At 38.9% G+C, this 14815-nt stretch overlaps 1 protein-coding gene across 1 annotated transcript in view; it reads right to left on the reverse strand.

Annotated features, from left to right (window-relative positions):
- LOC103623566 (dynein heavy chain 5, axonemal) overlaps nucleotides 1-14815 on the reverse strand; it is a 152347-nt gene that overhangs the window by 24062 nt on the left and 113470 nt on the right. The window contains exons 67-71 of the mRNA XM_017746168.1: nucleotides 14096-14367; nucleotides 12040-12204; nucleotides 7455-7722; nucleotides 5401-5522; nucleotides 3860-4207 (exon numbers count right to left, since the gene is read on the reverse strand). Of these exons, the coding sequence (XP_017601657.1) occupies nucleotides 3860-4207; nucleotides 5401-5522; nucleotides 7455-7722; nucleotides 12040-12204; nucleotides 14096-14367 (1175 nt within the window). The remainder of the gene's footprint in view (nucleotides 1-3859; nucleotides 4208-5400; nucleotides 5523-7454; nucleotides 7723-12039; nucleotides 12205-14095; nucleotides 14368-14815) is intronic.

The raw sequence follows: 14815 nt of genomic DNA on the forward strand, positions 1-14815 counted from the left end.
GTGACTTATTTCGCCAGCCCTCATTTAATTATAGCTATTACATATCTCTTACAAACTTTGAACCACTGATCCAACAATGAGGAAGGCTTGCCCTCAAACTGAGCACAAAAGCCAAGCAATCTTCTGTTCCTCACTTTTCACATTTTTTCCTATATTCAGTTTTCATGTTTTACATTAGAATTGGTATATTGCAGGAAGACACTTCTAAAAACCAGTATTTACATACTCTGAATACAGAATTAAAAGGGTCATTTAATATTGTTTTACTTGCAAACCTAAAAACTCAGGGACATGGGATATAAGTGGCTGCACTGGTGCCAAACCAGCAAAGGTGCACTGATTTACACCACTTGGGGATCTTATCCCTACAACAGCACAAAGAATGCACTACAGACCTGATACCACATTTGAGAGATGGTGTGACTATAATACCTTGTAGGTAGATTCCAGACAGGATTTAATGTTTTGCACATAGCAGTTTACTCAAAGTAAATATTTAGAGCTGTAAAAGGCAAAAATACCAACACACTTTATTACACTCATATTCTGTGTGGAAGGAAATACACATTTGAAGATACACTCTTTTCTGCTTTTGCTCTTGCACAGTGAGGGCTTAATTGTTTGGTTTTGCTCTAGCAGATTTTGTGGCAGTGTTATAGCCCAAGTTAGCACCATGAAGAATATCTGCTATATATGTGAATGTAAATTGATGTGCTAATCCAAGGGCTATCTTAAACATTGGAGCAATATTAACAAAGACAGGGAGACATGGGAGACAGCTCTGGTCCTATGGTTTTATGTAAGTGATGTATGAAGAAAAAAGAAAAAAGAAACCAGTGGGTGGACCAGTTTTCTGAATGTCCTGTATGTTAATCAAGGAGCCAAATCTCTCATTCTTTTTGATCCAAAATCTCTGGGAACGTTGTTTAAAAAGAGAATGTTGAATTCCGTCTTTCAGGGATTTTTAGCCTTATGAATCCTCAAAACCAATTGCTAAAGCTATACACTCCTCTGAAATCACTCCTCTATCATCCCCTCCTCAGCTGGACAGGGGAGAGAAATTATAACAAAAAGTCCATGGTGTGAGGTAAGGACAGGGAGAGATCAATCATCAGTTATCATCAGGCAAAACAGACTTGACTTGAGGAAATTAATTGCATTTATTACCAATCAAATCAGAGTATGATCATGAGAAACAAAACCAAATCCTATGAATACCTTCCCTCCACCCCTCCCTTCTTCCCGGATTTAACGTCATTCCCAAATTTTCTACTTCCTCCCTCTCACAGCAGCACAGGGAGACAGGGAATGGGGAACAGGATTTGTGATCAGTTCATCACATATTGTCTTCAACTCCTTCCTCCTCAGGAGCAGGAGTCCTTACACTCTTCCCCTGCTCCAGCATGGAATCCCTGCCACATAAGACAGTCCTCCACAAACTTCTCCAGTGTGAGTCCTTCCCATGGGCTGCAGTTCCTCCTGAACTGCTCGTGTGGGTCCCTTCCACAGGGTGCAGACTTTCAGGAACAGACTACTTCAGCATGGGTCACCTGTGGGGTCGTAACTTTGGCCAGCACATCTGCTCCAGTGTGGACTCCTCTCCTCATGGGCCCACAAGTCCTGCAGGAACCTGTTCCATCATGGATTTCCCACAGGGTCACAACTTCCTTCAGGCATCCATCTGCTCCAGTGTGTGGTTCTCCCTGGGCTGCAGGTAGATCTCTGCTCCACTGTGGACCTCCATGGGCTGCGGGGGCTGAGCTTCCTCACCATGGTCTGCACCACGGGCTGCAGGGGAATCTCTGCTCCTGTACCTGGAGCACCTCCTGCCCCTCCTTCTTCACTGATCTTGGTGTCTGCAGAGTTGCTCCTCTCACATATTCTCACTCCTCTCTCGGACTGAGGGTTCATGTGCATATTTTCATCCTTCATAAATATGTTATCCCAGAGGCACTGCCACCACTGCTGACAGGCTCGGCCTTGGCCAGCAGCAGGTCCATCTTGGAGCCCTCTGGCTTTAGCCCTGTCACTCATGGGGGAAGCTTCCGGCAGCTTCTCTCAGAAGCCACTCCTGTAGCCCCCCCTGCTACTGAAACCTTTCCATGCTAACCCAATACACCGAGTTCATTGCCCTCCTCAAAAGACAGTGTTCATTCCGCTCAGAGGATGAAATTTCATCAAAAGAGCAAGGACATAGCAAGCAGACCGATTCAGTCTTTCTTTCTTAACTAAAAATGGAAAAGGAGTGAATCAAGGATACACTGTTTGGACCAGCACAGTACGCTTTGTGAAATGAAGAAGATTGAGAGATTAAAAGGTTAAAGATTTTCATAAGCAATTTTGACAGATTTTAGAATGACAGAAGAAAGTCATAGCTTTCTTCTTAACAAGTGAAAATGTGAAGGAAAAAAATGTTTGCATTCCTGGACTTGCTCTTATTTACATAAAAGCCAAAGGTAAAATTCCCCTACCTCAAACCACATACAGACTTTTCAACAGGCATCAAAACACTTTAAAAATACATTGCAGCATTGTGAGATAGGTTCTCAAGTGCTTAAAAAAGCAGATCCATGAAAGCAGCACCTGAAATCTGATAGAGCCAAGGTTCATATGCTGATAGGAACCACTTCATGATCTGGGCTCAAATGGATCCCACTGATGCATTATCATGTCTGCATTTATTCTCACTTGGAAAAGGCGCATCATTGCTGGTACAAATACCTTTGCACTCTGCTTTCACTACCTTCAGAGATTCAGAACTTTCTAAGCTTATTTTATGACCTTGGAAACTTCTCACCCTCTCATCCAGCACATTATCAGTAAGTGAAAACCAGTTTTTTCTGTTCTGTTCCATCTATTTAATTTTAATAGAACTTATTTCCAATGGCATTTATCAACTTAATAGAAATGAGACAAAAATCCAGACCGTACACTTCTGTTTCAATTTTCCAGAGGATTCTTTTCTGTTTCAGTTTCAACTAACTCCATCATATGTGCTTGTACTGGAGGGAGGAGAAAGTCACCATCCTCCAATCACTGTGACCACTGTGGTATGCACACATTGCGCCATGTAAAACTGGGTACAACCAGGAGCTGCCCTGCACCCCACCCCAGAAATTCATGGCAACATCCGTATCTTTCTGTTGTCAAAATGGAATAAGCTCCTAATTATAACTTGCAAAGGGAGACCATAGGGGTTCTTACTTTCATTATTTCTCAGATTGCATGTCTGCTCAATCCCATACAGAATTGTGAACCCACAAAATAGTTTGGTTTGGAAGGGACCTGTGAGGGTCATCTAGTCCAAATCACCTGCTCAAGCAGGGTCAGCTAGAGCAGTGTTTCCAGGACAGTGTCCAGTTGAGATTTCAATGTCCACAAAGATCGAGACGCCCCAATGTCTCAGGGCAAACTTCCAGTTTTATCCGGTTTTATCACCTCCCCTTAAAAAGGGTTCTCTTGTTCTCAGAAGGAATTTCCTGTTATTTAATTTATGCCCATTGCCTCTTGTCCCTTCACCGGGTATTATCAAAAAGACTGGCTCCATCTTCACAGCATTCCAACAGGTTTTCATGCACATTGATAAGAGTGCTTCACCCTTGCTGTATCAACTTTCCAGTAGATAATTGGGGTTGTTAAAGTCCTCCATGGGGACCAGGGCCTGTGAATATGAGACTTTTTCTAATTGTTTGAAGAAGGCCTCATCTGTGTCTTCCTGGTCAGCAGATCTACACTGAATACCCATTATAATGGTCTGCCCACTAATCTTGACCTCTGCATACATGATTCTGAAAAAAAACCCACCTCATTAAGTTACTCATCTGACAAAAACTCCCTTTAATATATTAAAATCTTTTACCTCTGGTGTATCAATTACTGGCAACTGCTCTATGTACTGGAGATAGTCTTCCACTGTGTTCCCTTTTGGAATAGCATAATCTTTGTAGAAACAAAATTTCTCACTGAACATGTGCTCTCCAAACCAGACTCTTGCATATGTATTCAGCAGTGCCTTGTCGAGGTCATCAGTGACACGGCCACCATACTGCACTTCTCCAAGCATGTAGCGAACACAGCTCCAGTTCACTCCATGTTTATTATCCACATCATTCAAATGGTTCTGGATAAACTGCACGCTGGCTGTGAGGTCTGCCTGATTAAATTCGTAAGGAATATTCCAGCCCAATGGGCCAAACTTTCGTCTTTCCTGTAAAAGAGTTGGAGTTAAAGGTAAAAGACTGATTGATAGTAATTGTGGAGAAAACTTAAGTGCAGAAGAATACATGAAATATGTTAAGAATGCAGTAGTCCAGCTGGAATTCTATTTCATCAACTTTTTAAAAAAAAAAATTAACACACACAATGCCGAACACTTGATTAATTATCTCCCCATACAAACAAAGAATAGGAATATTAACATTTTCACAAAGAAAAAAATCTCTTTTTTAAGTGCAGCAAATCTCTGAGTGTAGAATTATAGCTTTTGGATTTCAAAAATTAAGCTAGTGTTTGAGGCAAGATGTCCAAATTCATCAGCCATGATTATTGTGTGTGGTCCTCCTATGGACTAGATATATTCCTGTCACTGCTGTCTCTGCATGGTGCAGATGGAAGTAGGAAAAACTGCTTCTTAGTGAATAATTTACAGACTCAGCTGGCAGTATATAGCTGTTAGGGCAATATCTGGTAATAGCAAATTTTTAATTTCCACCAAGAAAGAAGTGATACCAAAGTGATACAAAAAAAAACGTAGCACAGGCTTCCACTGGACCACAATATATCAGTGCATGGATGCCACAGAGCTAAATTAACCAGGCTCCAAATATAAACTAAGGATACTGCAAAATCTATTGATAGGATGATGAAAAGTTGTGGTTAATCTATAAAGCACTTTCTTTAATGGAAGTCCTGAAAGTCAAGACCCAAAATCTACTTTCATTTCCTCCTACAGGTTTCAGAGCAGAAGGGATTTATATTCACTCTCTTGTATCTTCTCATTGTGAATGCAGCAGTTTAAGACTATGGTTTTCCAAACCATAAATTGTAAATTTCTTTAATAGGCTTTTATGATTTAAAATATTAGTAGAAGTTCAGTTAGTTGAAAGACAGATCACACAGTCAAGACTTTAATAGAAGAGTAACTCTAATTGACCACTGCTTGATTGTCCTTTTTTTCCTCTGAAATACCATCCGTGTTGGAGTTACAGGACCAACATGAGCAAAATTTTAAGTTCTAACACATTTGCAGTAATAGACATAGGTTGTTCTCTTTCTTATTTTACTTGTGTTAATTTGCCAACATGGGACTGGCCTTTTAAAAATGTTTTTCATTTAATACCAAGGTTCATTAATAAATAAAACATGGATTTATGACAGAAGAAAATAAATATATTCTTAAACCTGAACAGTTGTGTGAAGGAATGCTACAGCATATAGCAATGGTTTCCACTGTGGCATTTTGCTCACATCTAGCAGATCCTGAGTTACAGCTGAGTATGTTCGTTTCAAGCCAGCTTTCACACCTAGAAAGTATAAAAGTGCAATACATTAGTAAAAAAAAAATATGGAATCCATAAATCCAACCTGTTAAGCATAATTCTCTATTCTAATTTGCAGTATCATCTTACTTACACCTTCAAATAATATCTTAGAATCAATTACCTGATCAGCTGGTCATAGCAGGCAAACTTCAATAACATTTTTTTTTAGGTAGATAATACAACAAATTAATTTCATGAGTCTGGAAGGAATTGAAATTAAATAATTGTATTCTAAATGTTCCCAATAACAACTGAAACATAAAAAAAAGTATTTCACAACTATATGGCAATGAAAAAGACACCTAACATCATATGAAATATAGCACTGGTATCCAAGAGTTTGTTTTGATATTTACTTATAATATGAGATTTTAGTTTTACTTAAGATAATTTTGTTTAGATTTGATTCCTATAAAAATCTCAAAATTCTGTGTGCAGGTTCTCCATCTGGCCTACAGGCACCAAGGTGACAGAGATGAGAACCTAAATTCATAGTGCAAATACTAATACTTGGGGAGGTTTGTTTGAGCATTGACATTTCATATCCCAGGAGCAGCTTCAGGCAGTTGATACTGATACAGTCTCAGCTTCCATGGAATACATAAGCTTGACTACTCCCAGATGTTTTCAGGCAGTGCTACTCAAGCATCTTCTGCCTTGGGCAGACAACCCGAGCATGAATTACTGACATCAGGTCCCTCTTATGATACCTTCCACCTAATCAACATCACACGAGTCTAGAAGGACAGATTTCAAGTGCAGGGAATAGACTGTCCAAGTCATCCTACTTCCTATGACAAAGTACAATAAAAGTACTTTGCTTTGTTCATATTTCACAAAGATTCTGTAGAACAATATTCAAACAAATTGTTTCTCAAAATATTGAAAAGGTATCATAAGAGAGTTCCAAAATCAAACAAAAGTGTCTTATCATATTGTGCTAGCAGTGTGGCAGGACAGTCTTAGAAAACTAAAACTATCTATATTTCATCTTGACTTAAATTTTTACACTGGGCTTTTTTATGTCACTAAATGCAAGTTGCAAATTTGCTATAACTTGACTTCTAAAATAGCCTCTTGGAACTATAGGTTGTTACCATTAGAATCATTAGGGGTGGGCCACTGTGCAATAAAAAGATGCTGAGCTCTGAATTTAAAAGGGGGAGAGGAGAAGAGGAAGAAGTAAGAAATTTTTATCAACAGACTGACTATCTTCTCTTGAGATGGAGTATAAATGCTGAAACAGGATGTTTTTCACAAGATCAAATATTTTGTAGACATCTTACTAATGTTCAAAGGAAGCTAAATACTGAAATAAGAGGTTTAAATGTCTGAAGCTTTAAATAGGACCTTGGATAAAAATTCTCAGCTCCTACTGACATCATCAACTTGAACCAGTGGTAACACATATATATAAAGGGCATATTTATTTATTTATTTATATGCACTGATAAGATACCCCTTCTCTCCTCTAAGTTTAATAATCATCCTCTCCTCACATAGCATGTTCCCCAATCCCTTCAGCATCTTTGTGGGCTCTCACTGGACTCATTCCATATCTTTCCTGCACTCCTATTAGTATAGAAACATGAGTCCAAACTGCCAGTTAAGATGCAGATCTCACATTGTGCTTCTGCACATAGGCTACTTAGGTTAGGAAAACTGGGGGCTTAGAGGCCCAGAAAACATGAGATAAACATCTGAATATGAGGAAACATTGTGGAAGTGGGGAAAGATCCTGGACCTAAGGAGGTGCATGGAGGTCCAGAAGACCAGGGGATGCCCAGGGACACAGGTCAGTATTGTCCAAGACTGGCAGCTGCAAGTAGCTGCACAGTGAAACCAGCATTACTTTCTGCCCAACCTTCCTGGACCAGCAGTGATCTCTCCAGTGGGAAGGGAAGTCATTCCTACCTTGAGGAGGCTCATTGGTAAATTTTATAGAGGACTGTAAAAGATTAATAGGAAACTCTGGGTGAGTCTCTGTAGTGATCCAGGTTCTGAAATCTTCACTCACAGACTCTTTTGTCATGATGGTGTCCATTAATTCATTAAGAAACTCCAAGCCAAGGTGGCAGTTCTGTAGAAGGAGCCATCCTCCATCTTGCATGCACTGATTTAACAGGTGCCTTGCATGGGCTTCCTGGCCCTGACCCATTGAAATGGCACGACATGGAACGTTCTAAAAGTAAAAAAGAAAGTTCATTTTGTATGTAGTTCCTTAGAATTATACGCAGGATGTATTGGTTCCATAGATCCATGTGTAGTGATATTCTGCCACAAAGAAAACGATCAATATAAATGAAGACTGATTATATTAAAACAGAGTAAAGAAAGCAAAACAAACAAACAAACAAAAAAGTAAAACCCTTCAAGTTCTTCTTATCTTCCACCTGTTGGAAGAAAACTACACCCACTGGAAATAATATCTTTTTGCTGGTCTAACAAAATCTATGGGATAAGACAACTGAAACACTTTTTCAGCTTTTTCACAAGTTTTCCAAATAAAGCAAGACATAAATATAGCCTGACCATTCTTTTTCCTGTGATGTGGACTATCTTGAGATGAACAGATAATAATTAACACACAGTGTAAACCCAGCATTTCTGGTGACATTTTACTGTCTGAACATATTGCATTTAAAGGAAAACTGTTGGTGAATCAGGTAGGACAGGAACCATTGGTTCACATTTAAGCATTGCTCAGGAAACATCCTGTATTGCTAAATGGCAGCTGTGGAGCCACCGATTCAGAGGATTCTAGTCTGGTGATCCGCTAGCTCTAGCAGATCTTGAGCAGATCTAGATTCAGAAGAGACAAAGCTTATAAATGCAAACATTAGAATTCTGGAAGTTTATGGTCTCTTCTCTAGAGGCTATGGGAGAATAAAACCAGCTGTTCAGAAAACCAGAGGATGATACAAGCTGTCACAAGGGGATCTGAAATAGATAAGCCTGAGATCAGGACCACACAGCTCTGTCAGTAACGTGCAAGCAGATCCTCTCGTGCTTACTGTTCTTGTTACTCTTGTACTTTTTAAGTCTGGCTCAGGTTGTCTGCCTAACTCCTGCCAGAGAAAACCAGAACTATCAAACCCAGTTAAACATATTATTCTGCATACATATTGAGGGCAAAAGAATAGGTGAAAAGACTTTGTTTCGTGGACAGTTTAATGTTCAAGACCTACAGCTGAGTACCCCTCATGCAATGAGCGATGAGCTGCATTATCAATCTGGGCCTGCCTTCAGCTGGCTGAGAGCTACAAAGGTTAATCTTGACCTGTACAGCTGCTCAGACTCTCTCACTGTGAAACAGAAGAGAAGGGAGACATCCGCTCCTAAACAGCATGGAGGAGGCTGCCCTACTTTTGCAGGAGAAGAAGGTTAAGCATATGGACACAAACTGTGCTGGGTCATTTGGCCTTAGGGTCAGAGCATGGGCCCTGACCTGATTTTACAGAACAGTATAAATACAGCTGCTGTATATGATCCCCCATATCGTGGCAAGATTTAAGGAGACAAGAATGCCAAAGATAAGAAAGCAGTTAAACTCTACTCTCAGGTCAGTGAAACCTGAAACTGTAGCTAAAAGAAGCAAAGCTGAAAGCCTGTGAAGTTGGCTGTGTGCCAGAGGACCAAAAAACTTCACCTTTTCTAAGATGCATCTGAGTACAGCTAGCACCCCCTTAAGTCAAAGACTATGACTACCCCTGCATGAGTGCATAAGCATTCAGCAGGTACATTATTCCCTAACAAAGCATCTTCTCATCATTTGCTCTTCTCATCAATGTTACCTCTCAAATGTACAATCATTAAAGGTTATGGAAACATCGAGAGAAGGAAACAATATTTTTCACTATGAATTGTCCTCATTTTACCCATTCTGAAAGAACTCTATTGAAATGTCTGCATAGAGAATGTTTCTTTCAGTAGTGAGTCATATCAGCATATCCATGTCATCTTAATACATTACTATACAGATGAAAATGCTGGCATTTTAGTCACCACAGTGGCCCTGACAGTTCTGTTGAAGTTTCTGTGCACCATTCCCTGAAAGAAGAAACTATCTCTACAATTAAAAAAAAAAAAAAAAAAAAAAAAAAAAAAAAATCTGATTTTAATGGAGTCAAAGTGCTGGTATAAGAAAGTTCATTTTAATCCTGAAACTTACATTTTCACTCCATCTTAGAGTGAAAGTAAAGGGGGCAGAAATGCAATTATTTTTAAGATAGAGCTTGTTTGGTTTATAAACGAGGTTATATAGCTCAGTAGCCACAGATACTGTTCTCATTTCTTTGGGAGAAGGCCACCTGAACAACTAAATTTTAGAGTGAAAAATACATTCTGGACACAAATTTGAACATTACCAACGGCAGAAAACTGATTTATGCTGTTAATATCATACTTAGAGGTACCATCAGAACTGGCAATCCATCTTAAGACTATAAATCATGACTGTAAAAGGGAAATCATTGAAAAAAGAGGTCCAAGTTTTTTTCATTAAGAAGAAGAAAATCCCAGCACCATCACCACCCCCCTCCAAGATCAGATCCTTGCTACAGCTAACCTATATTAAAGATTTAGTCTGGAAAACAGCAGAGAAATCCCAAAGAAAGACAGGAACTAAATACAATTTGTTGACGTACTAGCAAACTAAACACAAAGGTCCCTGGCAAATGTTTCTGAAAACTAAATTATTTCTAGACACATGTTTCAAAAGATAAAGAACTGCTGAAATGCTCCTCAAGTTCCACATTGTTATATACATTTTTTTTAAAAAAACACCTGTGTTTGTATTTTTTTTGTGGAATTTGGATGCCTTTTGTAAACTTTGAAGGTTTCTATATGCTGCATGGTTAGGTCTTTACTTCAAGAGATTAGGAAAGGACTTTACAGTTAAACAGTGTTGTTGACTTCATATTTACAGGTGACACTAGAGTTGAACTTCAGGTTATGATGGCCTAGCTGACGTTGCCTTGTTCATAAACCATGTGTGAATAAACAAGGCAATCCCTTTAGCTCTTTTGCAACCTCACTTTCCATTTCTTCTATACAAATTTCCTGAAAGCATGAAGATATATTAAGACTGTCCAGTTGTCCTGGGTTACAGTGTATTCTAGTACCATCCTCAGGAGCTGTTGAAATCAGGTGGGGCAGTGTTTCCTTGCCTCCTCCCTCCAGACTATCTTTCTGTTCATGGCCCATCATTGTCCTGCCGCCTGACTCAGAGATAACTCCCTCCGGACTATCTTCTGTTAATGAGCCTAATCAACACTTGGCCTCATGACTCATTACCCCATTGTGAGATGCTCCACCCAGAGGGAGGAACCAAGCATCCCATCGTGGATATAATCTGGGACTCTGAGCACCAGAGACAACACTTCCCACTGGATTTCCAGAGGACAGGAGCTACACAGCCACCATTGAACTTTCTGAGGAAGAGCAGACTGTTTTACTACAGGATCACTGCTTCAGAGGACTGCAGCCACCATTCTACCAGACTGCTACCACCACCCTGCCTAACAGGGTGTCAGGTTGTACCTTGACTCTGTCAGTTTGAACCAGTGTTCTCTTTTACTTTTTTTCCTTTTCTTTAATTTCCATTAAATTGTTATTCTGACTTGGTGCCTCCCACTGGTTTGTTTTCAAACTAGTACACCACTGCAATACACTTTTGGTCTGACAGCAGACAAGGATCAAAATAATGACTTCAGATTTAAGATTCCTAAATTTAAACACTAAGTGAGAGGTCATAATTTAAGCCATCTTCAACACAGACAGACAAATAATGGTACTGATTTTCAAACAGAACAAGCATCTCCACTTTCTAATAAATAAGCTAAAGTGATTTGTGGGTCCTCCCCACTTTTGCAAGTATGTCTTACTTAGTGCACACTAAAATTCTGCACCATTAAATGAAGATGCATTCTAACAAGGGGGAAAATTTATGGAGGTCTACCATAAATAACATCTTCTTGGGAAAATTTTACATGCGTCTACATTGTGAACCATAAAACAGTGCACAGAGCGCCTTAAAGTGATGCTGTTCTGTAGGAAATGTTGAATGTCTCCATCAAGTGCACAGACTGAATGCTAGGGTGTTAAAATTAACTTCTCTTGTCACCATATTTATGATTTTTTTTCTGTATCTTCTTGTAATCATCATTACTGTCACCTCCTACAGTGAATGCAACACAATGTAAACTACAAGCGTTGCTTTGTTCTCATAGCTAAGTACCTCTCCTCATAGTAGACTATCATAGTCTGCTGGATAAAGATGGAGGTCTCATTGCAATCAAACCACTGCAAAAAGCAAGACTGCGACATTTTTACTTCTTAGTAAATGCATTTTGGCTACTGGTCAAAAATTAACTTCCAGAGAACACTAGTATGAATATCATTATTTCAACTTCTTTAAAATGTGGAAATACCACTTCTAGTGCAAAGATGAGTTAAAAATATCTTTATCAGATCTAGCAAACTCAGTTTAGGAGGATACCTTTGATTTTGCAAGACGTTCTATATTTTCAGTGGGATCAGACCCCACTGATAAAAGGCATGTCAAAGGTGTTCGACAGTCACTTTCTCTCCACATTGCTTCCATTTCAAGAATAAATCCTTCTGCATATTTCCCTCCAAGAGATTCTGCAATGTAGTGACGAGCCTGGGAAAAAAGTTACCAGAAAAAAATATATATATTTCTTTTTTTAATTTAGCATTAACCAGTGATGTGGAATTTACCAGCACCTGCACTGGAAGGCAATGATTGTCTAAGCTTTAATTTTCAGTTTTGGCATAACAAAAGTTACAGCCCACAGGAAGCAACCATTGAAATTCTCAGACAGCAAACTTCAAACAAAGAAGAGAAAGAATTCTGCTCATGGAACAGCCATCCTGTGAACACTGTTGTTAGAACATGCTAAAGGGGTTTTTTTAAAGAACTGAAAAAAAAAAAAAAATCCATGCAGAATAGATCCAGTGTCAGCTCTGAGGACAGCCCAGATATTGCCCCTAAATTACTGCCTGCTAAAACTTGGTGGATAGCCAAATAAAAGAGTTTCTCTATACCAGTTCCATTCTCAGCTCCTCTAAGCGTGTATTGTTGACACTGTCTCTACAGCATAGTGGATTAGACAGATCTTTCATCTGACCCAGTTACAATCTCCCATATATTTATTGGAACTTCAAACAAATTCTCCTGTCCAGTGGTTATCCAATTCAAGTCTCTTAGGCTGAATATCTATTTCTACAAAACATAAACTCAGTTCAGACTTGATCCTTAAAGGTCAAACCTTCCTTATGCCTCTATTTTTTTTCTTTTCACAGACATTTTCTAAAAGAACTTCTAAAGATACCCTAGTGCATGAAATTCTTCTCTGACTGAGGCAATTTCCTAGCTATGCAATGACTACCACAGATTCTGAGGCATGTATGATGATGAGAAGCCCTGAGGAACAAGGTGAACCAAGGAAGATGTCAATTGCAGGAAAAAACCTCTCAGTCATCCCCTATTACGTAATTCTGTCCTAGTGAAGACAGGTAAAATTTCTAATACTTGGGATAACACAGTAGGAAAAGAAGAGATAAAGAAGAGAGTAACAAAAGAGATACCCTCTCTCCTCAAAAATTAAAATAATTACTTTTTCTTGAAACCATTGTTCAGAGGCATTCTTTTTCAGAGATAGTTGTGCAAGACAATAATAAATAATTGATAAATAAGCTGATAGGTAAGTGTTGATAAATAAGCAGTAGCAGCTTTATTATTTTGCTCTGTTTAAATTATGGCAGGTGGAGCTCACCTACTTCTCTCCCACTTCCTGACTGAGGAGTAGAAAATGAAAAAGGATGGAGCAAGCCTTGTTGAAGAAGAGGTCCATGAAAATATGGTGTCCCCTAAATACAACACAGATACTATCACAGCATGTAACATGTAAAGTTGAGATATACAGGAAAGAAAAACTACTATCCAGTAGAGAAAGAAAAAAAAAGTGAAAAGAGGATACTCATAGGCTCATATGACTTTTACACCTACATAGAGAAGAAAAATCAACATATCACAGACTGTGGACAAACTACTAATCTACTGCAGTTTCTTTTATGAGATTTGCCATGACACAGCCTTAATTATTACTTCCTCAGTAGAGAGGGTAAGTAAACAGTTTATCTGCTGTTTTAGTGCACCTGTCATAAAAGTGAATTGTTCTTTTTCCACCTCTTCTGTGAAAAAGAATAGGGATGTCTCTTTTGATTCTCCAAAGAAATGCAACTTCTTTACAGGTTTCATGACTCCACTTTGAAAGCACCACACAAAAAGAATGGTATTCTTGCAGCTCCAATTCAATTTGTTTCATGTCCTGCTTCCTAGTTCATTGCAATTAAATAAATTAGTGTTTTCACCCATATTTTTAATAAGCATTTCAATATCTGATTTTTCAAAATAGCTCACTCTGCAACAAATATTATGGTAACAAGAAATTCAGAGAACATAAGTTTGGAACTAGCAGTTCTTCAGGAGATGTCACATGGCATAACCACTGTACAAAAGTGTATCTTACTTGGGCAATGGTGTGATCAGGGCACCAGCTACGGACAAGGAGAAGTTTATGGAATTGATCCAGTAAGATGTCATAACCATCAGGAATAACAGCTTTTTCAGGAGCTTCCTCATCGAACCAAGCTTTCCAAGACTTCTCATTCTTAACAATTTGCACCAGAAGTTGATTGAAAGGGTACAAGCTAGATAACTGCACAAGATTGAGCCATGTCGTGTCAAGGATCCACTTTTTTGGTTTTGGTTCCACAGAATTCATATCCAAGCTGGCACCACCTGCAAAGTGAAAAGTATTATAGAGAAAACCAAACATTTTTAAACAGAAGAATGACAAATAATAAAAAATACTTATTTATATAATTCAGGGAGTAACATTTTATGTAAACCAGGATACAGAGACCTACAATTTGCATGGAAGAATCATTTAACAAAGACCTTTCTGGGAAGTGGTTTCAGTTCCTCCCAAAGCTGATACCCCACTAATTTTTGTGCTGCTTCTACTCCATCTGCAGAGTTGGAATAAAACACTTCTACCTAAAAGTATACTCAAAACCAGTTCTTCATACCAGATGTAGAAAGGACCTCTGGTTAGTAGAGCCTCCTTTCATCTATACTAAAGAAAAAGAAAGCACATGGTGCATTCATTTCCAGCACTGTGCAGTGTCAACAGCCTCTTAGCTCAACCACCACTCAGCCTCACACCCATTTGCACACCCAGCACAGC

The sequence above is a fragment of the Corvus brachyrhynchos genome, unplaced genomic scaffold (genome assembly GCF_000691975.1).
Source record: "Corvus brachyrhynchos isolate BGI_N302 unplaced genomic scaffold, ASM69197v1 scaffold409, whole genome shotgun sequence".
NCBI lineage: Eukaryota > Metazoa > Chordata > Aves > Passeriformes > Corvidae > Corvus > Corvus brachyrhynchos.